Source organism: Mirounga leonina, unplaced genomic scaffold (assembly GCF_011800145.1).
Source record: "Mirounga leonina isolate KUSES-001 unplaced genomic scaffold, KU_Mleo_1.0 Mir_127, whole genome shotgun sequence".
Taxonomy (NCBI): Eukaryota; Metazoa; Chordata; class Mammalia; order Carnivora; family Phocidae; genus Mirounga; species Mirounga leonina.
In genome coordinates this window covers 12,669,013-12,691,957 of record NW_023270316.1, presented here as the reverse complement: position 1 = coordinate 12,691,957, position 22,945 = coordinate 12,669,013, and the positions used below count along the sequence as shown (strand labels likewise).

The window sequence follows — 22,945 nt, the reverse complement described above, 5'->3', positions numbered from 1 at the left end:
ATTTAATGTATCCTTTGCAGAGGAATCATTAATGACCTGTCACTTTTTGACTCATCAAGGGGAATTGTGATAATGTAATGACCTCCAGCTTTGCATGTGGTGCTAGTGTTTCTGTCCCAAACAGTGAGAGAGACACGGAATGCCATCACCAGGTATAATAAGCTTGCTTCTGTTCTTGGTAGAATGGGGAGTTAGCTTCTTGTCCTTTCCTTCGCTGTGGCCCGTTGTTACAAGGTGTAGTCTGTCCTGGGTACGTCAGTCATTTAGTTTCCTTTTAGAATAGCTCTGTTTTTTCAGTCTTTTCTCATGTCTCCTGGTGGTATAGTCACTGTTTTCTGGAATAATTCATAGAAGCTAAGGCAGTAGTAAGGAGATGAAGATCCCGTTTGGGGATCCACTGTGCTTCTAAACATTCCCTGAGCAGAGTTCTCTGCCTTATTAATCACAGAACTCTGGCTCCACTGACTCATTCCCACTATGGTATCTTTAGTATGAAGGCAGCTGCAATTCAGAGAAAAACTAGAAAATCGTGAAGCACATTCGATACGCAGAATGGTAGTCAAGGTTCCAAAGATTTGATATGATACGGGGGAAAATTCTAAGTAGCAATCCGGTCCCAGAAGGAATTACTTTTTTTTTCTCTCTCTCTAATACTTCTCATCCTCAAATAGGCTCCCTGACTGGTAGCCCTCACCTTTCAGAGCTGTCCATCAACTCCCAGGGAGGAGCTGTGCCCGCCAGCGTGATCTTGTCTCCCAACCTGAGCCCCGACACCAAGCAGGCCTCCCCCTTGGTCAGCCCGCTGCTGAACGACCAGGTGTGCCCACGCACCGACGACGAGGAGGAAGGCCGGAGAAAGGTGTGGTGACTTGCACGTACATGCGTTACTCTTTTTTTTTTTTTTCCTAACTGCAGTAGTATATATATAACACCTGCCATTTTAACCGTTTCTAAGCATACTGCTCAGTGACCTTAAGGACATTCACAGGGTCATATAACCATTGTCACCGTCCATCTCCAGAACATTGTCACTTCCAAGCTGAAACTGTCCCCATTAAACAGGAAATCTCCATCCCTCCCCTTTCCCCAGCCCCCAGCAACCACCACTCTGCTTTTTGTCTCTGTGGATTTGACTGCTTAGGAACCTCATCTAGGAGGAATCCTGCGGTATTTGTCCTTTCCTGTCTCACTTCTTTCACTTAGCATCACGTCCTCAAGGTTCTTCCACGTCGTAGCGTGGGTCAGAGCTTCCCTTTTAAGGTTGAATCACCCCCCCCCCCCATCGTATGGGCAGAGCACAGTGTGTTTATGCACCTGTCTCTTGGTGGACAGTTGGGTTGCTCACTCCTTTTGGCTCTGTCGAATGCTGCTGCCGGAAACATGGGCATCCAGGTGTCCGAGTCTCCGATTTCAGTGCTCTCGTGTGTATCCCCGAAGGTGGAATCGGGCGGACTCTTGTGGAAGCAAGCAAGATGGCTAGCAACGAGGATTGTCTTTTACTTACTGTTTAAAGAGAAAGCAAAACCCGTGGCTGACTCACTGTAGAGAAGTGCCTGCTCACCTAAGTGATGGACTCCAAGGAACCAGTGGTGTCACCAGCTGCTTTCACCTTGTCCCCTTAGCTCAGCCACCGTGTATTTCCACGGACACCCTAGCTTTCATTTCCCGTACACCACCACCACCAGCCCCCCGCTCCCGGGACAAAGGCCACTGTGGTTTCTGTTTCTTTGATTTCCTGGAAGGCTGCATTGCTCTGATATTTTACTAGTTGGTTAGATTTTCGGATGCCCAGTTTTGAACGAATAGCCCTCCGCGGTGACCAACATACTCGAGTCTTGGAGGCCTTTGACTGAGGGTAAGATTTATGTGGAAGGAAACGTTCCCAGGCTCTTTCCTTATCATGAGAATCCATTCTCTTCTCCTAGTTCCTCACACAAAAAGGAGAACTAGTAAGAGGTTCTTTAGCCTTGAGCCCCGTTAACAAAAGATCGTAAATTAGCAATGTATCACTTTAATCAGGACATTCTTAGAGACTTATGCTCAAAGAGTATTATTACGTCTTGTTTCTTCTGTGGGTTTTGCAGAGATTCCCAACGGACAAGGCGTACTTCATTGCTAAGGAAGTATCCACCACCGAAAGAACATATCTGAAGGATCTTGAGGTCATCACTTCGGTATGTGTAGCATTTCCCCTAAAGCATTCAATTACATAATTTATCTCAACTCCGATGTAGCTTTCAGAGAAGAGCTGGATCTAATTAAATGTTGGGCTCTCTGACTCCAATTAAAAGGATTTGGTTCTGGGTTATAAAAATTAGACGGTAATAGTGTATTTAATTTGGAACATGCTTTATAAAAATTTTTATAATTGTGATTTTTAAGGGCAAAGGAAGGAAGTTTCTAAAGTGGAGAAAATTAAAATGAAACTTGTTACTGCCTGCTTTGTACCCAGGCAGAATAGTTCGTGTTTTGCCCGGCATCAAATGTAGCTCCTTCTGCTTGAGGAAGACCCCAGAGGTGAATAGAAGGCTCGTTTTAGCCTTGGTAATAAATTGAGCCATGTCAGCAAATCTGCCAGAAGACTGCCTTTTATTATTTTAATCAGTCCTATTCGGTCTTGGAACAAATTCAAAGCATCGCAGATAGCTTTATGATCCCTGGATTCTGGGCAAGAACTAGCCGTTGGAGGTCGGTAGGAAGCGCGGGGCTCCTGTGCCTCTGGGGCATGTGAATGGCGCCTGGCCCTGAGCAGGTGCTCGAACGGGTGCTCGGTGAACACTGTGGGACAGCCCCGCCTCACCGCAGCGGGCTGAGTAACTGTGAGGGCAGCGGCCTTCTCTCGCTGGTATGGCCTCCTCTGTGCTCAGCATTTTCACAAAGGAGCAGAGATCGATGTTCCTAACAGATCGAACCAGAGGGGGTGTGGTGGTCTAAATCAGTGGTGACCCAGTGAGTTGGCCAAAATGCAAGTTCTGATTAGAAGTAGCTGCCCATTTCAGAGATCTCTCCTGGCTTCAACAATCCACTGGTAACAAGTTGGGGGAAGCCCTGATGATGGATGAGCTGGGTGCTTCTCACCCCATCGGATGGAAGAAGGATACAGCAGTAGGGCCCGGGAGCCCCTGGTGCTCCTGAATGGCCCAGATTCGGGGAAAGCCCTGTGTCCTCCAGGCATGCTGGGCTGCGCCAATGCTTCTGACGAGTTGCCACCATTTATGTGTCCCTGTGTGTGCTCTTTTTATTCCAGTGGTTTCAGAGCACGGTGAGCAAAGAGGACGCCATGCCCGAAGCCTTGAAAAGTCTCATATTCCCGAATTTTGAGCCTTTGCACAAATTTCATACAAGTTTTCTCAAGGAAACTGAACAACGACTAGCCCTGTGGTGAGCACAATGATGTTCAACAATTACACGTGTCCCCATGGCCTCCTCTCTCCCCCCCGCCCTTGTGTTTTCGGGTGGTTCCTTTTACGCAGCTATCATGCCCAAAGATAAAGTCAAGAACCTGGCTTAAGAGCCAATCGCAAAATGGTTTTCAGGGAAATTCTGTGGGTATTTAGAGGTCACCCTGGAATTTTGTTCCCTTTGGTTTACAGTTCTTCAGAACGCATATTTTCTTACAAGTAAGTGAGTCTCACAAAATAAAGATGGTAGGTACGTCTGGAAAGCCGATGTGGGCTTTAAGGAATAGAGGCACATGGAGGGACTTTCAGGGAGGTTGGTGGTAGTTCACTGATGCTTGCTTTATAATCCTTTGTGAAGTATCTGTATGTCTCCCATAGTTCTCAGATTTATATTACACAGTGTTGAAGAAGTGCTTAGAAAAACGTAGGGCCCGATATACCACGCACTTGCACCTTGAATCCCACTTCGAGGAATTGATCTTAAGGATGCATTTATAATGTGAAATGACATGACAGAGATAGCCATATTAGAATTAAAAGATCGCAAATGATCTAAATGTCCATGAATAGATTGGTTCAAAGTAATATTGTCCATTTAATACCAAATAAAACATTAATCTGGGAGGAAGAAGAAGATGGTGCAGAAAGTCAGGAAACACTTTGTGTGTTGTAGGGTACAAAATCCAATATACCCTGCCCTAAAATAGAACCTTTCAGAAAACTCTTAGGGTTTTTGTTTTTTTAAAGACCGTTCTATGTAGACACTTGGGGAGTTGACTGTCTACTAAGCATGCATTTAAAAATTCCAGGAGAAAATAGCAAGAGGCTTCTGTGTCTTTGGCAGAGGTGGACGCTGTTGTATATTGTATCCTCACTATAGGGAAGAATTTGCTTTAAAGTAGTCTCAGGGCATTTAGCGACTGGGGGCCTGAGGGAGCCGTGGATGATGTGGTCTCGGCCCAGGCGATCCCAGACCATGGGATTCAAGTGTCAGCTGAACAGGTTCACAGGGCTGCTCTCCTGTGTCGTGAAGGGAATGTGCTTGGGTGTCCAGCTGTGTGTGTGCTTGAGGATAATTCACATGCAGTTCTCGCCCCTCAGTAGGAGGAGGTGGGATGCTTGACCAAGGTGGCCCCGGGGAGGGGAGCACAGCCAGGACTGAGCAAGAGCCTCATTGAAAGTGGGGAAAGATTGGAAACCCCACTTGAGAGTCTTACTCTAGGTTGGTGGTATGAATGTAAGAGAAATGCCACTTTTTAAAATGAGAAAAAGATTCTACAGGATCTAACTTCTTATTTTACCTCTCAAAGTTTACTTGGAAGCTTTCGGTTGCGTTCCGCCATATTATGTTGCCTCATCATTCCTGCAAAGCTCGATGATGCTTTCATAGTGGAGTCAAAGAAGTTAGAGCTCTGGAGAAATCAATTCACAGTTTGTTTTGTGGCCAGTGAGACGTGTGTTAACACAGTCTTAAGTCTTCCCATAGGCTCAGAGCTTCTTGAGCTGGTGTCCACCTAAATAATGGCAGTTGACCTCAGTAATGTTGGGGAGGTCACACATAGGAAATGTCCCCAGCAGGACCCTGGCAGCCCAGCATGGTGGCTTCAGCTAGCTCCTGCCATCACAGAGAACTCAGGAATAAATGCCATGCTCTTGGATTTATCTGTGACCATAAATTTTTAGCATCTGGCCCTTAACTGTGAAAGAATATCCAGTTGCCTAAAAAGCAGCTGCTATCATTTATTTCCCAGAGGATTTTCAGTAGAGTTTCTTTCAAAGATCTGTAATTTTATTCATGTTTTACATGCAAAAGACTCAAAGCTAGAGCGAGAACAGATAGTCGGTATGCCGCTCAAGGACATGACATTTCCTTGCAACAGTGGACCCAAACCAGATTGATGACGTTTATCAGGAATAAGTGGAAAAGTCTGCTGTTAAGGTCAGCTAATCATTTCCTCAAGTGCATGACGAGGAAGACCTGCTTGGCGGGGGTTCAAGGCAAAAAGGCTGGGTGAATGAGTGTAAGTATGAGCCAACAGAGTAACACGGAGAAGACCCGGCATCTTTCTCTAGCTCTCAACACTGGCTGCTCCTTCCAATTATCTGGAACCTTTAAAAAATCTTCATAACCAGCCAGAACCCCAGACCAGTTATATTGGAATCTCTGAGAGGTAGGACATAAGCATCAGTGGTTCCTAAAGCTTCCCAGGTGATTCCAATGTGTAGCCAAGGTTGGCGACCCTTGTCCTGACTGTCCTAAGTACGAAAGAGACCAGAGCATGACAAACGAAACCTTCAAGGCTCAGGGCTCCTTCAGAACACTGGGCCCAGCTCTGAGTTTCACATTTGAAATAGGTTAATAAGAGAATGCATTTCATTTAAAAAAAAAAAAAAGGTGTTGGATATATGGGCATTTGTCCTAGAAGAGAGAAGATTTTAGAATATATGTTGGCTCTCTTTCGGCTGGTCATGTGGGAAAGGGAGTGAGCGTCTTCTTCACTGTACCAGAGCACAAAATTTAAACGATACATTTCCAAAGAGGCACGTCGTGTCTAAATATAGAGAAGGCTTTCCTAACACTAACATTTAGCCGTGAGAGACTGCCTTATGAGGTAGTATGCTCCTCCACCTTGGGGTTTCTTGAGCAGAGGTTGACTGTTTTTAGAAGGTATTTATCTACTGGGCGGAACCCCAAATCCGGCAGTGCCTCAGGGTCACCTGGGGGTGGGGGTGAGGGGCTTGAAAAAATACAGATTGCCCGTCCCCATGCAGCCCCCCTGAATCAGAACGTTGGAAGGAGTCCCAGAAACGTGTATTTCTGACGTATTTCTTGAGATGACTGTGATGAATACCTCTTCTGGAGCAACTGATAGGGAGTTCCTCTTACAACCCTAGGATTCTCTGATTCTTTGATGTGTATTTTGGTTATAACTCTTGTGAATGCATGCATGCATGCTCGCACAGATGGGTGAGTGAGTGAGCGAGCCTAGTGTCTGAGTGGGAGGCTTTGCCCACTGGGGGCTTGCAGTCTCGGCGGGTGGGGGAGGCAGGCCTGGAGAAGGAGGGCCAGGCCCTCCCATGGATGCGTGGTGGGCCATAGCCCACGGGAGCCCCAGGGCATCCCTGGCCAGTTCTGCTTCGAAGGACCTCTGGGCCCTGATGCCTGCACAGCAGAGGTGGCCCGGGAGTGAATATGTTTAAGCAGAAGAATGGAACAGAGAGGTTTATTAAGAAAAGGAGTTCACACTGAGTTCCTGACCGACAGGCCACAGAGATGTAGGTGTATCTGTGTATGAATGCATGTGCGTATTCAGTCTGTGATACGGGAAACCCGGGCTGGCTGCTGCAGACTGGGATGGCTGTGTCCTCACTGGGTCCACACTCACGGCACCACCACCAGCTAACGTCTCTCTCCAGCTGCCTGGGGCCCTTGCAGAGCTTCATGCCTCATCTGTCACATGTGCAATGCAGTCTCTACCTCATAGGGCTGTCACACGGACTAAATGAGACCGTATTAGTGAAGGGCTTGGTGTTCTGCACCATCCACAGAAAGGGGGGTTGGGGAGCTGATCATTTTTTATATTAACTTTATTTTGAAATAATTTTAGATTTAGAGAAAAGTTGCCACGACAATAGAGTTTCTGCATGCCCTTTCACGCCTGCCTTTCCCTTAATGCCAGCTTCTTCTGTCTGTCTGAACTAAGAAACTCACATGGCTAAGTTACCATCAACTAAACTCCAGACTTTGTGCAGTGACACTATTTTTTTAAAGACTTTATTTCTTTAACAGAGAGCACGCACAAGTAGAGGGAGGGGCAGAGGGAGAGGGAGAAGCAGACTCCCCTCTGAGCAGGGAGCCTGATGTGGGGCTCGATCCCAGGACCCCGTGATCACGACCTGAGCCGAAGGCAGACGCTTAACAACAGAGCCACCCAGGCGCCCCCTGGGTGATACTATCTTAAATGACTGTTATTAATGGAAAAAAAATCTAAAGTTTACTGTGCACCTAAAATTCCCCCCAAATTTGGTACTTCGTTGACATAGCCACCAGGCTTTTCCTTTGCAGTTCTATGTAAAGTTGTCCTATGCTTCCATCAGCAGTGGGAGGCCTTAGGGCAGAAAAATTACCAGGACATTTTCCTGCACGGCGAGGCTGAACCCCTGCTCAGTAAGCACACCTGTCCGTATCCAAATGCTGCGTTCTCCTGAGGAAACACCCCCAAGAGGAGGATGGACTGTTCTATCCTGGCCAAAGCCCATGCTACCCTGTTTCTTTGGAAACAAGGAAACAGGTTTGGTGACCTGTAAAAACATGAAGAATGCTTTTCTTTTTGAAAGCCAGGATGTTCTACTCAGCTGTTCAAAGGCATTCAGAGAAAGCCACTTACAGCCTTTGGCTTTCAGAGCACAGTCCCAAATTCCAGCCCCGAAATGCCTGGCAGTCAGAGCACACACTGGTCAACTCACTCCCCAGAGATGGATGAAGACCTGCTCTGCACAAACTCAGCTCACAGGGAGCTGGGGCCAGGGGGAGAGTCCTGCAGAGAGGCACTTGGGATAGGCTCTGGGTGCATGCGGTGCTCAAGAAGGATCAGCTGCATGTATTAGAAGAAACTTGCAGTAGATTTCCTTGGAAGGGATGCAGAAGTCTAGCTAGAAAGTCTAGGAGGGGTGGAGAGACTGGAGGTCGAGATGTCATGGAGCAGACGAGTAGGGCTCATGGGACAAAGGTGAAGGGAACGGGGAGGCCCCCAGAGCTTTGATCCTGGCTACCCGGGAGGATGCTCATGAATTTAAGAAATGGTAAGAAGAAAGGAAGAAGCGAGTGTAATGGAAGGAAGATGAGTTTGGGGCACATCAGTTTTGAGGGGTCAGTATTGAAATCCTACAGGCAGTTGGAAACACAGGTCTCAGGCTTGGGAAAGAAATCAGGTGCAGGTGTGGATCTGGAAATTATCCACAGGAAAAATCCCATCCTGTAAGGAAGAACGGTGAGACAGAGGAGACCCAGGAATAGAATCGTACCGAATACACCTTTTTGGCAGTGTTCCATAAACGTGTAGCTTATGGCTGAGCGAGAGCGAGCAAAGGAAAATGAAGAAGCTACCAGAGATTTGGGGAAAAAATGGGCAAGCAGGGGTGGAGGGTCCCAGAGGAGAGCACGTCTGGAGAGTGGCTAGGCAAGCAGAGCGGTCTGAGGTAAGGGGTAGGAGCAGGCTTGGACCCTAGGGAGTCGAGAGACGAGGAGGGTGTCCATCTAGAGCAGAAAGGAAGCTCCTCTGTCAGGGGTGGGACACTCCTGCAGACTGTGATCAGGAATTTCACATGTGGAGCGGTGTTGTCTGGCAAGGACACTCCAGTGGCAGAAATGGAGTGGGGGTGACCGCGTGAGGGTCAGAGAATGATTTATAGCAGCATCCCCCGCAGAGTGGAACACCTTCATAGTAGCTTCACAGTGAACAGTCATAAAACAAAAAGGAATAAAACATCCTACCAGCTCTTTGAAGCCGGGCATCATTAAAAGAAAACCCTTGGAATTCCTCAAAAAATTAAATACACAATTACCACATGCCCAACAGGTCCACTCCCAGGTAGGTATTTGAAAGAATCGAGAGAAAGGACCCAGACACATCCTTCTACACCCACGCTCACAGCATCTTTACTCAAAGTGGCCAAAAGCTTTGGAAGCGGCCCCATGCCCACTGACACGTGCATGGATAAACAGAATGTGGTCCATCGTATGATGGAATATCATCCTTAAAAAGGAAGGACGTTCTGACACCAGCTCCAACACCAGCGAACCGTAAAGACCGGCTCAGTGAACCAAGAGCCAGGACAGATACTCTGTGATTCCGCTTAGGGCATACCTGGAGGAATCGGATTTGGAGAGACACAAGATAAGATGGTTCCCGAGGTCCGGGGTTAGGGCAACAGAGCCAGCGGTTAGCCGTAGAACTGGAGTTCCCGTGGAGTAAGATGAAATGTGGGATGGACGGCGCTTGTGCCGGGCGGTTGCGGGGGATGCCCTTCGTGCCACCGAGCTGGTGGTACACTTGGAAAATGGTGAAGGTGGGAAACTGAGAAAAAGAAAAAGAAAAAAGAAAATCCGAAGTTGTCCAGTGCAGGATAGGACTAGAGGCGTTGAAACGGCAAATGTTCCTTTGCACACGAGGGACGGGGACCCTGCCTGTGTCATCACTCTGGGCTGCCCTGGCGCGTACCTGAATTAGCCCGCTTGAACCTCGGGCAGTGAGGGGCAGGTGAGGTGGACGAGGCAGGCGTGGGTGCCGCTTGGATTGCCTTCCATCTGGCCCCCCACCCCGATTCCCACCCCGAGCATCCGCAGCCGGCTGCGGTGGGTTAAGCAGAAACGGGGAGGCCCCTTTAAAGCTGAAATCGGACTTGAGCCAAATGCTGAGCGCCTCCAGATTGATTGAGAATGCAGCAGACGGTGGGGTGCAGTCCGCCTTTCCAGCTGCCTTTCCACCACCTTCCTCATTCCTGGAGGCTCTTCGATCTCCCATCATTGTTTCCCTGTATTGCCCCCACTGCTCTGTGAGGTCAGGGGGGCTTGATCCTCAACTCCTGGGAAGCGAGAACAGACTTCTTAGCTTTCGTAAGTGTCCCAGAAGGGGTGAGGTGGGCGATCGTGCCAGCCAGCCGGACGCCATGCTTTTGTCCCGAGGTGGAGAGCTGCCATGTTAAAGCCCGCTGCTTCCCCGGCCTGTGTGTGAATTTGGGACCGTGTTGGGAAATGCTAGAAAGGAGCCCAGAGATTGGACAGCCTGTGTTCCTGAGCTCACCGCACACCTGAGTTCCCTATAAGCAGGCGGGCAGGGGACACCGTCCTTTACAGGCTCCTGGGGGCTCCCTGCCTTCCTCCACTCCTCAGAAAGGTAGCTCTCCCTGGAGCCAGAGAACTTTCTCCCAGTATCCTCTCCTCTGGTGGTGGATGCAGGTGTTCGAACCGGGCCTGAGCACACGCCACGTTCCGTCCATATGTGCACACATACACAACCCCTCCCATCTACCTCCTCTCCCCTGTGAGAGTCGGCCCCTCCACCCCTCATCCCTGCACCACTAAGAACTGGTCAGACCCTCAGCACCATACTGTTGAGAGGCTGCCCGGGGCTACTGGTCGCTGCCCACAGAAAGCGCAGGCTGGCTTCGGCCGTGCAATTTATAGGATGCCAAGCTTTGGTGTCCACCCCCCACACCCTCCGCCAGAGTAGACCTCTGTAGGCTGTGCCCCACATGGTCATAAGGAAAGGATCCAATTTCTAGATTGTTTCCCAACATCAAAATACTTGTAAAGGTTGACTGCAGATGAGCCTGTAATTATTTCATGGAATAATAATTACCGTCCCACAAACTTTGTTCATGATGGCCTAATCCTTTCCAGACGTGGTCCCGTGTGGAGGTCTCTGTCTTACCATGGGACGTTTACTAGGGACAATGAAAACCATTTTCCTTCTTTTAGAGTAAAATTAGCTGCAGTGCCTTTTCTTGTGGAACATTCTCATGTGATGTATCCCTGTGCCTCGCGGGCTTTCAGTGCTCCCAGGGTTCCAGCAGGGATGAATCTGGTTGTGAGCACGAAGTCCGGGTTACAACCCTGTGTGTCAGGAATCTTGAGACAGGCTTTATTCCAGCAAAATCAGTTAGCTGCATTGATTTCTCTACCTGTGAAACAGCCCAGTTCAGAAGCCTGGATCCTCACCGTCCTCCATCTCTGAGTTTCCAGGACTGTTACTAGCCTTCTTATATCTGACCACTCTCCACCTGGCATCTCAGTTCCTTACGCACGTGCCTTGGCACACGGACAATCATTCCTGTGCCACGTAGTCTAGACTGGAACTCGGGAATGATGATGGCCTGGTCGAGTGAATGACTGCTTGCCTGTTTACTGCTTCACAGCTTGGTAAGGCTCATTTTCATTGTGGGTTTTTTTTTAAGATTTTATTTATTTGAGCGAGAGAGAGAGACAGATTGAGAGAATGAGTGGGAGGAGGGGCAGAGGAAGAAGCAGACTCCCTGCAGAGCTGGGAGCCTGATGCGGGGCTCGATCCCAGGGCCCTGGGATCATGACCCAAGCCGAAGACAGATGCTTAACCCTGAGCCACCCAGACACCCTTTATTGCAGTTTCAAATCCTTTTGTGCCTCCTCTTCCTCAAAGACTTGAAATGGTTTAAAATGGAAGACAATGTGGGAAAAGGATAAATTGTCCAATATGGCAGCTACTAGCCACTTATAGCGTTCTAAATTTAAAATCTACATTAAATTAAAAGTTCATTTTCTCAATAATACTGGCCACATTTCAAGGGTTCATTAGCCACATGTGGCTACTGTATTGCATAGAAGATATAAAACACATTTTAGGGGCAGCTGAGTGGCTCAGTTGGTTGAACATCCGACTCTTGGTTTTGGTTCAGGTAATGACCTCAGGATGGTGGGCCCCAGCCCCATGCTTAGCACAGTCTGCTTGAGAGATTCTCTCTGTCTCTCTCCCCCCCCACCCCTCCTCCTACTTGTGCTCTCTGTCTCAAGTAAAATCTTTAAAACATATTTTAGGGGCACCTGGGTGGCTCAGTTGGTTAAGCATCTTATTCTTGATTTTGGCTCAGGTCATGAGCTCAGATTCATGGGCTCAAACCCCGTGTCGGGCTCCATGCTCAGCGTGGTCTGAGATTCTCTCCCTCTCCTCTGACCCTCCCGCTGCTCTCACACACGGACACATGCGCTCTCTCTTTAAATCTTTTTTTAAAATTTCATCACACAAAAAGATCTGTTGGACAATATTGGGCTGAAAAATGAGTAAGAAATAAGTACTTGTTCTAGAACTAATGATGTAATGTATGGGGATTAACATAAGAATAAAAAAAAAAAAGAAATAAGTACTTGTTACTACAACAAACACAGGGTCTGGGACACAAGAATTGCTCAAAATACCTGCAAAATGAATGCATGAAAATGTCTTCATTTTGTCCAGGGTAAGGATTGATCTTTTATAAAGTAGAGGGGGGCCTGGCAAGTGAGGAAGGACAGTGCTTTTATAAACGCTTATTCACATGCAAAGTTCGTGGCATTACTATTAATAATAAACTACCATTAATGAGCATGTACAAGTGCAAACTGATAAAAATTTAAATGCCCACCCAGCTTTTCCCATTTGATCTTCAAAAAAACAGGCTGGCAAACTATGACCCATGGCCAGATCTGTTCTGCCACCTGTTCTTGTTAATAAAGTTTTATTGGAACACAGCTATGCCCATTCTTTTACCCATTGTCTATGGCCGCTTCTCCCAGTTAAATACTACTGACACAGACTGGGCCACAAAGCGTAAGATATTTACTGTCTGGCCCTTTACCAAAAAATCGTGTCCTTGTTGAAAAACACCCAGGTGTAGGTGTTACTCCCATTGTATGATTGGGAAAATGAGGCGAGAGGTGAGAGCCCTCGCATACAGCCCGTAAGGGCCAGAGGCACAACGTGAACTTGGGTCTGATCCAACCCTCAGCCTGTGCCTTTGCAGCTGTGTTGTTGAACACAAGGCTTTACACCTGGAAAGGGGCTCGGAGTGCATCTGTCGTGGATTCCTCGTTCTTCAGACGGGAAAGGAGTGTGTGGTGTGCCCTGGGCCACACAGCAGGAACCCGGCAGAGCCCCATCCAGCACGTGTGTCCCCAACTCTTGCATCCTTTCTTCTGCTCCCGGCTTCGGGAGGTCAGCTCTGCTCCCTGAGAGGCCCTTCTGCTCTATACCCCTTTCCCCCTCGTGATGTGTGTCCTCTCAAAAGTGGTAGAAGGTATGTGGCATCTGGTCAACACTGGCCCCGTGGTGGCTTTGTCTGCAGAAGTATCACCTTTAGGTCTCGAATCTACCAAGATACTTGCTGATGGTGAAATGGTCACTGCAGGGGTGCCTGGGTGGCTCAGTCGTTAAGCGTCTGCCTTCAGTTCAGGTCATGGTCCCAGGGTCCTGGGATCGAGCCCCGCATCGGGCTCCCTGCTCAGCGGGAAGCCTGCTTCTCCCTCTCCCGCTCCCCCTGCTTGTGTTCCATTTCTCACTGTCTCTCTCTCTCTAAAATTAAAAATAAATCTTTAAAAAAATAATGGCCACTATGGGGACAGTGATATCAGAGGTGACCCTGTAGAAGTTAGCCTTGCCACGTGTCCTCGGAGCCTCTCTGGCCGCTTCCAGGCCCTTACCCACCTTGTTTCAGCCGCACGATGGAAGAGGCAGGTTGGGATGAGGGGACTGAGCCTCAGTCTGCAGGACGAATAGCCTGGCCAAGTTGCAGAATTAATGCTGCCCTTGAACCCAGGCAGCGTGGCTTTCGAGTCCTGCCCTCCCGGTCTTGCTTAACTGTCTCTTAACCTTCCCGTTTGACTTGCTGACATGCCTTCTGCGCGCTCTCTCTGGAATTTCTCCAGGGCCTGAGATTCAAACCACACGTGTTGACCTTTTGCTGAGGGAACACGAGGAGGAAGAGAAGTAGACCTCCCTCCACGCACTAACTTTTCTCAAAGCACGCGGCTGTTGGGCATTCTTCTCTTCAGCGGGTTTAAACTATTAACTACTGGCTTTCCTCTTTGGGTCTTAGGGGAGCTTTTGTATTTGCTTGCTCACTTTTTAACACGTATGTGATGTGCTAGGAACTTCTGAGGACCCATATTTTGTGTCTGTTTTCTTGGCTCCCCGTGGTGTCTGGGAATTCCTGAGCTGTGGTATTTTTTTTTGCCTTTGGCTGAATCAGGCACGAGGTGGGTGCACAGCTGTGGGACCCAGGAGCAGAGGGCATTGTCTGGTGGTAGCTGCTTGGCTCTGGCTTAGGTCAGTGGAGATGTTAAGACCATTACAGTCTGAGACAAGGCTCTTTCTGTGTGTTACTGTTAAGGGGCACTTTTATTTTATCCCTTTGATTAAAAAAAAATAGAGAAGCTGCTTGCTGGTTTTGTTGGTGAGAGTTGAAGAAATGAGGCCCAGAGAGGGTGAGTTACTTGGCAGATGTCACACAGCTAGTTAAGGGCACAAGTGGTTTTTGAAACCAGCTGGTCGGACTGTCACTATGCCTTTAGCACCAAAAGCCCGAGGCCTAACATGTAGAGAAAAAGAACTCCAAAGAAGCAGGTTGACTGCTGTTCACTTGTAACATGAGAACAGCTTCTGGCCAAGGAAACCCCAGCCCTACCCGTGATCTGAAACAGCCACTGCCTGCTACCTGCTCAGGCCATTCCTGGCCACACGCACGCAGGCACACCCATGTGTGGATGGGGCAAGGATGTGACGCACCTTTTCCTTCCCAGTGACACACACATCTGGGGCTTTGGTGGCAGAGGCCATCTGACCCCAGAGCCTTGAGCTGTGTGCATGTGAATCCCTCTGTCAGCAGTCTTGGCCAGGATCAGCTTTCGTGGATTCAACAAATATTTACTGCATCCCTACCATAGATCAGTCACTCTTCTCCGTGCTCAGTGAACAAAACGTGGCGCAATCCCCAGTCTTCATTCTGGTTTCATCCTTTGTTCTGCTCTGTGTTGAGGAGGCAGCCAGACCAGCAAGCAGCCTGATAAGATCTGAAAGGGGGAAAGGGGCATCTGGGGGAACCTGAAGAGCTCCTGCTCTGTTTTCTACTCAGGCCAAGCCACGAGATCAATAGGCAGCTGACCCTTTTCTCAGAACAGAAATCACTGTCCGTATTCTAGAGCTGTTAAATATCATGATAGCTTTACGACTGGCAGTGTTTGTACAGTAAAGCATCTTGCATTTCTGCAACATCTTTCCAAACATTTTCCTTTAAATTGTCTCATTGGACCATCAAAACAATCCTGGTGGAATAGGCTTGTCTTCCCCTCCCTATGGAACACCAGGCTCTGCAGGTTGGTCGGGATAAAGCTAGGGAGGACCACACCCCACTTCTTGCTTTCTCTGGAGTCCATGATGGAAATATGCTGTGTCCGCATTGCTCAGTAACAGCCCCTAGCCACGTGTGGCAATGGAGCATTTAAAATAGGGCTAGTGTGGCTGATTCCATGGTAAGCAGAGGTAAGATTTAAACAGCTACGTGTGGATACCATCCTGGACAGCACAGTTGTTAGTTCTCGAGGCCTTAAAGGAGAAGGAGCCCAGGAGTAGATGATGGAAGAATGCCATCTTCTGTTCCCAACATGACTGAATGTCCCAGCACATTAGGTCCTTTGCATCCACTTTCCTGGAATTCAGAATCTCTGAGGTTAGCTGTCAAAAATCAAGACTCAGGGTGCTTCTCTGAGCCCTGCACTCCCCACTTTGCCCACATTGGGCTACTTGTTGTGTGTAAGAGCTTTTATTCGAAGATTTTTCATTGGTTTAAAGAATAAGACGAGGCAAAAAGGGTTTAAAAGCATTGCTCTCAAAGTAAACAGCAGTGAAACTCACTGGGGACAAGGCAATGTGGTCTACCTAGAAAACCTCTTGGAAGCATAAACAGTGGAAGAAAAATGAGAAAAATTAGTATAAACAATAGAAAAAAAGTTGTGTATGGGGTTTACCGGTACACTGTGCAGGGGGATCGCTTGTACACTTACTTATATAAATTTTATTTAAAGTTTAAATTTTTACATTTGTTTCAAAGCCAAGAAAGACACGACAAGGACACTGTGATTTCATTATATTCTGTCCCAGCTGGCTTTCCACTGTCTTACCTGGGGTTCCAGGGACAGTGGTGATTGTCTCCTTTTAGCACATGAGTAAAATGACACGTTCTCGGTCATATGTGGGAGCTAGTTTTCCTTGGATTATCTGCCTTGTTCCTGGCTATAGAGAGCAAGCTGCTTTCCTAGGAAAATGAAAACAATTTTTCCAATTACCTGAACCGCAGATGGGTTTCTGCTGGAAGACACTTGAGAGAGAGCCCTCCCCAGGTCGCTGATGAGTCTAAGATGCTTTTTCTGTCCTCTTGCATTTTCATATGTGGCTCATTAACAGGACTGAACCCAGGGAACCACTTCAGGTCTCCTCTGGGTGCTGTCAAGCCTGTCTGTGAGTGGGGTTGTTAACTTTTGCTCCTCTTGTTAAGTGGGACCTGGCGTTAAACCTCAGAAGGAAAGTCAGGGCTTTGAGTATCCCAGTATTAGAATTGATGGGCATGACACCTGCCAGAGCACAGGGTGTCTGCCTTCTGATGGCACTGGCCCAGAGGCTGGATCCCTTACCTGTAGCCACCAAAGGGAAACCCAAGGGCCCCAAGCCCAGTGAGGACACCTCTTGCACAAACTTCTTTCCCACAACTGGGGATGCGAATTAAAATTCAAATTCTTTTGATTTTCCTCTTCAGGGATCTCAAGGGATATTAAAATCCATCAAAGAATAGTGAAATCTACATAGATTACATGTGGCTAATATATTTATAGATGTTATATGTATTATATGTTATATATAACAAAGTATTAGATATAGAATGTAAATACAATCTATTACTCTGGCTAAATTGTTTAATTTTGAACCCAGCCACCCTCCCTCACCCACACATTAATGGAAGATGTATCTTTATTCATTTACTTATTTATATGCTATCCTTCTACTTATATATAGATAGACAAATACATGTGATTACAGACTTTTTTCATTTTAAAATCATAGAACCCACAGGGACTAGTAAGAGCCAAGGATATGATGTTCAATTTGCAAATGTGGCCTAAAAATGGCTCACAAGGTTCAGTCCATCTCCCGGGGTGAGGGAGCGTCCAGACCCAGAGCCCGGTGGCGGGGCCACACTCCGGCTCTGAGCTGCGTGAGCTTTGTGCTTCAGTCTGAGATGATGCTTCATTTGTTGTGAGAAGGGGAGGGCTGGGTGCTTCATGAATATGCTTGGATTAATATAGGCTACTTGAAAAGCCCAGTGGGGTCGGTCACTACCTGCATTTGTGGTAAAGAATCTCCTGCGAGACTTGACCGAAGCCAGGCCTAATGTCCCGCTCCCCAGAAAACACTGCCAGTGGGGGACTGTATCACTGATGAGGTTGTGGATGTGCTGTACGTGGCTTTAGGGCTCCACGTAGATTTTAGGTTGACCCTGGGATTGGGGGTGTGAAGGGGGGCCAGAGCGGTGTTTTCTCCCGTCAGCCTTGCCCACCTGCTCCTGCTGCCAGCGTTGTGTATTTCCTGGGGGCCAGAGTCAAAGGTGCAGGGGCTCCCTCTGCCCCTCATAGTCAGCCTCACTGTTGCCCTCCCCGCCCCGCCAGGGAACTTGTCCTTTTTTTCTTCCTCTTCTCGCTCTGCCTGCTGCCGAGTTAGTGACCCGCTCCCGCAGTGGTGAGTGAAGTGTTTACAGAGGGCCTGGAAGACTTGGAGAATTCATGGTGTGCGTGTTCAGCCCTATGCTGAGCTAACATGTTGCTCCAGGGCGTATGTGAATCGTGGTGCACGGGGTGGTGCACGGGTCAGAATTGAGCATCCTGGAGGCATCCGAGTACATGAATTTCCAAAGTGAAATTGTCAAAAGAATTTTCAGCTTTGTTGCAGCGCGGTAATTACGCAGACAACAAATACGTGGCCCTGTCTTCTAAACAAGGCCCCTTTTCTTGTGAGGTTAACATCCGGAGGATGTTCTGGAAGAGTTATAATTACTTTTTTCATGTTCTTAATAATGACATGACCTTTTAGTTCTTCATGATAAAGTAGATGCTTTGAACTTGCAGATTGGGGTGCAGGAAGTAAAAACAGCCAGTGTTTCTATAGGCGGTGGCAGGAATTTGGGGTTCTGTCCTGTTCCCATGGGCTGACTTCACGTTCTGGAACCACCATGGGGCTGGGACGGGCGACGTGCTGTAGAGGGGAGGGTATGGAGGGTGGGCAGGGCTGCATGAATGGTTGTGTTGACTTCCTGGGCCCCAGCCTGCTTTCCCCACACCACCTAGAGCTGGCCCCATTTGAATTTATCCACATCACCGCCGCCCCCCCCCCCCCCCCCCCCGCCCGAGAGGCACAGGGCAGTGATGAAAGGAACCTAGAGCTATTTCTAAAACAAAAGTAAAGATGCCAAAGACAGAAACAGGGCTCTGCTAGCAAGCCCATGCAGGAAAATGTCCCCTTGACTTTGGGGCTGTAATGTGAGTACATTTTCTTTTAAAACGGTTGGCAGAAGGAAGGAAGTGAAGTCAGTGATGTTTTACTTCCCCGTGGGGCTCTGCCCCTCCCCCAGGGTCTGCTTTCCAGCACTTGATTTTCCCCTGGGCTAGGGTGGTATCTGTGAGGAGGAGGAAATTGCTTGTTATGAATATTAATGAAGCCACAGGACCCCCCCCCAATTTCTCCCCTTGCCCACCTAATCCAGAGGACTCTTGCTAAAGTATCTAAATTATGTCCTTCGAACTAAGTAAAGACCTTCCTTATTAGCTGCATTGTCAAATGGCATGCCTATTTGAAAGTTTTGGGGTCACTTACATAAGTTACAAGTAATATCTGCATACCCACAAATCAGGTTTCAGTTATGTCTTGCCTCCTTTTATTAATGTGTGGCATTTAGTCAAAATCAGACATTGTGGCTCAGTAGCTGGGTCTTCCTTTTTGTTCAGGTGTTGGGGGGCAGTGGGGTAAGGGAAGGAGAGCTTTCCAGCTCCTACAAGGGCTTCATGTGATGGCGAAGGCACAGGGGGCAGGTGGTTCTAGAAAGGAGAAAGCCTCCATTTCAGGCCGGAGCTCCCTTCTGCTCCAAGTGTATGAGGAGAAGAGCAGCCAGTAAACTTGAGCTAAAAGCGGGCCCACGTTAGGATCAACAGAATGGCCAAATGACCAACTTCTCTAATAGAGACTGGATTAATAACCATTTGCTAAAAATCCAAAGATGCCTCAACCTTGCAGTTGATGGAGCAGAATATGAGGCAGTGATTAGCTGTGGACTGAGGACTGTCTCCAAAGCAGAGCCTGGGGCTGAGTCCGTTGCTTAAACATTCCCCAGGGACCATCCAGTGGGTGGGGATATGAGAGACCGACGAGGATACCTGAGTTCCTACCTTGGCGTTTGAGCATAGGGCAGAACGACTGTTATCACCAAGGGGATTAATACAGGAAGAGGATTGGGTTTGGGCAGTAAGATAATTAACTCTGGAACCTTTTGAGCTTGAGATACTTGCAGGGTCGTTCATGCAGAACCCTCTGGACAGTATGAGAAAGACAGCCCCTGGGTCAGTAGCTATAAGCAACTTCTGGGTACAGATCGGCATCCTGAATCAAGGGGTTACACAGGAAGAAGTAGCAAGTGAAGAGAGAATAGAAGCACCCGTGTATTCCCGAAGAACACACACCTCTTAGGAGTGGCCTGAACAGGAGGAGGTAACAGTGAGGACTGACCTCAAGGGAAATCTGGGAGCCTGAAGGGAAGGGGCACCAGAAGCGTGGGGCGCTCTCGCCCAGAGAGGTTACACAGGGCAGAGTGGTTTAGTAGTGATGAGGTTGATGGAATTCCTTCACTGAAGCACTTCAGGGTGTGGTGGGGAGAGAATCCCTATTTCATTGGAAGAGAAGTGAGTAGTAATTAAGGCAATGTGCCAACCACATTTGTTTTGGTAGCTAAGAGGAAGCAGAAGGATTGAGGAACCTGTGTTGGGGTGGAGGAGAGAGGAATGGGTTAAAGAAAGCATCCAGAAGCCGCTGATGACCCAGGCTGGGAGCGTAATGGATGCTCTCCCTCCCTTCATTCCAGAGAAGCTCTCACTACCCAGCGGGTCTGGGTGCTCTGTCTCCCCTGTGATGTCGTCTATACAGCATATGCTTAGTTAGAACCAGTGGAATGAATCAAGTCGTTCACTGTCTATTGCAGGAAGCCAGGGGCTGGGCGAGAAGCCAGCCCTTCTGTTTCTATCTGCCCTGACTTTCCCAGCAACCTTCACGTCTTCCTTTCCAATCCCCCGTTATTTCTACCTCTCCCTTCTCTGGGTGTCACTGAATATTAGCACCAGAAGGAGAGGTAGAAATAACGGGGGATTGGAAAGGAAGACATGAAGGTTGCTGTTGAGTGCTCTGGGGCTGGGACCGTTTCTGGGAACGTTTCCACTGCTGATGTTTTCGTTCTCACCCCCTTTGCCTCTGTTCTCAGGGAAGGCCGCTCAAATGCCCACGTCAGAGGAGATTACCAAAGAATCGGAGATGTCCTGCTGAAGAACATTCAGGGCATGAAGGTGAGCTGCTTTGGGATTTGGGTGGAACACGTTCCCTAGGGACAATAATCTCGGGGCTGTCAGAGGCCTGGGCTATAACCGCTGTCCATAGGCACCCAGGACCTGATAGGACGATCTGCGGAGGCTATTATTAATAGTTGCGCTTGGGGGGAGTTAAAAGTCAAATGCCTATTCTTAACTGTGTGGAGGAGTCCGTGCTCTGAACCCCGACGTTATTCAAGGACCCGCTGTACGATCCTGCCAAGGGAGGGCTCTCGCCTGCACTTACTGCCTTCAAGGAGGCTTGGCCTCCACTGTGTCCTCCAGGGACGGCAGTTGGAGACCTGCCAGCCCATTCCCTGCCCCCTTGGGGACAGTCCCCAGAGTTGTCCTTTTTACTGCTCGCCCATGGAGAGCTGACATGTGTGGGCCTCCAGCCTCCTCTTTGTTCACCTCACACCTGAGACCTCCTGGAACATACTTGGTTTGTGCTCATAGCCGTTCTCTCTCCTCAGTCTGGTGAGTTGGCATTTTTGTGTTGAGTCGGCTTCATCGGCTGCTGGCAGCATGAGTTGGTGTGTGGATGCCATGAGCATTTATAGCATGGAGCTCTGTGCAAGCAAAATAAAAATAGGTGGAGAGGCTCAGACAGCCACTGGCGGCCTTTTTAAGAATTTGTTTGGGTTGCTTTTTCTTGTAATGATTATAGTTGGTTTTAAAGAATTTTTATGAAGTATGAAGAGAGGGCAGCAGAAGGTTCTAGAGATGTAGAAGTCCAGATTAGCACTTTTGTCCAAAATGCTTAGAGTGACCTGCAGCTTGCAGTGTCCTTCCTGCCCCCCACCCCCAACACACAAACCCGTGTATTTACCTGCATTTGCAGGGACTCAGCGGGGGAGCTGACCCTCCACTTGTGACCATGACCGAGGCAGCTAGGCCAGGGGCTGCAATCCCTGCCTGAAAGTCACATACCCAGATTGTGATCTCCGGTCCATGCTGTGACCTTCCCCCTGGAAACATCTGCCCAGGTGCACAAAGGCACTTCGAAATCACACAAATAAAGATCCGCCTTTCATCCAGGCTGGGACCTCCATACGAGCCATCTGTCTCCTCAAGTGCCCAACTCCTGCTTCCTCTCCTTCTTAAACTCCTACCACATTACTCCTTCTGGCTCTCAGTTTGCTGTCTGCTGGATGACTCGACCTGCTTCCCGGTGCCTCCCCTCCTCCCAGCGAGCCGAGCTCCCAGTCACCATTTATATTTCAGCCAGACCGCCTAGGCTCAAAGCCCTCCTGCATCTCTCTGATTGGGACAATACAGTCCAAACCCAAAACGTGACGAAGAAAGCCTTCATAGTCTAGCCTTGGATGATCTTTCCAGGCCCTTCCCGCTGTCCTTCACATTCCACTCTGCTCCAGTTGACCATGAACTCGCCTCTCCAGACTCTCAGGTTCTTGCAAGACTCCTGCCTCAGCTGGGTGCATGCATGGGTTCATTTGCTCTTTTTTGTTGTTTTTAAAAGTAACCTCTCCTCCTAACATGGGGCTCCAACCCACAACCCCGCGAAAGCAAGAGTTGCATGCTCTAGCAATGAGCCAGCCAGGTGCCCCTCATTTGCTCATTAATGCATGCAGGCAACAGGCATTTACTGAGCACCTATTGTGTGCCTCAGGCCCCGAGGATATAGGAACATGACAGATGTGCTCTCTTAAAATCAAGTAAGGGACTGCACATGGATAACACTGCATAGAGCTGCACATGTGCACACGCATGCACAGGCACGCACAAGGGATGTGAAACTGGTAGAATCCAGACAAACTCCAGGTTGGACAGTGTCAATCTCTTGGTGTTGACGTTATGCTATAGTCACACAAGATGGTAATGTTGGGGGAGGCTGGGTGAAGGACCTCCCTGTACATTTCTTTGCAAGTTCCTATGAATTTTTTTTTTTTTTTTAAAGTAGTCAACAACCCCAGCAGGGGACACCATGTGATAAGGGCTAAGATGTACAAATACAGCCTAAGTACAGGAAGACAGAGGAGTCCCTAACCGGTGGAGGCGGCTGGGTTTCGAGGGAGTTGCTGAGGCCGGCAGGAGTCCAAACAGGGGAGTGTCGTGTGCGGAGGCTCTGAGTGCGACAGCCTGGCACATTCAAGTTCAGGTTGGCCCTGGGATGAGTGGCAAGAAGCAATATAGGAGGGGTAAGGAGATTATATCCTAAGGGCCCTGTTTGCCCTGCCGAGGACCCTGGAGGTTGTCCCAAGATGGGGGGAGCTCTTGTCATGTTCCAACCAAGAGGCCACGAGCTGAGCTCCGTCACTGAATCATGTCAGTGGCTTAGGTGTGGAGGGGTGAGGCGTGGAGGCCGAGGCCCCGATGGAGAACGGCCACTGTGGTGGGGGGTGCA

At 48.7% G+C, this 22,945-nt stretch overlaps 1 protein-coding gene across 5 annotated transcripts in view; it reads left to right on the top strand.

Moving 5' to 3' along the window:
* Positions 1-22,945, top strand: part of FARP1 (FERM, ARH/RhoGEF and pleckstrin domain protein 1) — a 268,577-nt gene that overhangs the window by 228,337 nt on the left and 17,295 nt on the right. For 4 of the 5 annotated variants that reach the window (XM_035003149.1, XM_035003150.1, XM_035003153.1 and 1 more), the window contains exons 14-17: positions 672-859; positions 2,085-2,174; positions 3,248-3,381; positions 20,478-20,559. In XM_035003149.1, the coding sequence (XP_034859040.1) occupies positions 672-859; positions 2,085-2,174; positions 3,248-3,381; positions 20,478-20,559 (494 nt within the window). The remainder of the gene's footprint in view (positions 1-671; positions 860-2,084; positions 2,175-3,247; positions 3,382-20,477; positions 20,560-22,945) is intronic. The other variant, XM_035003155.1, reaches the window with a different exon arrangement.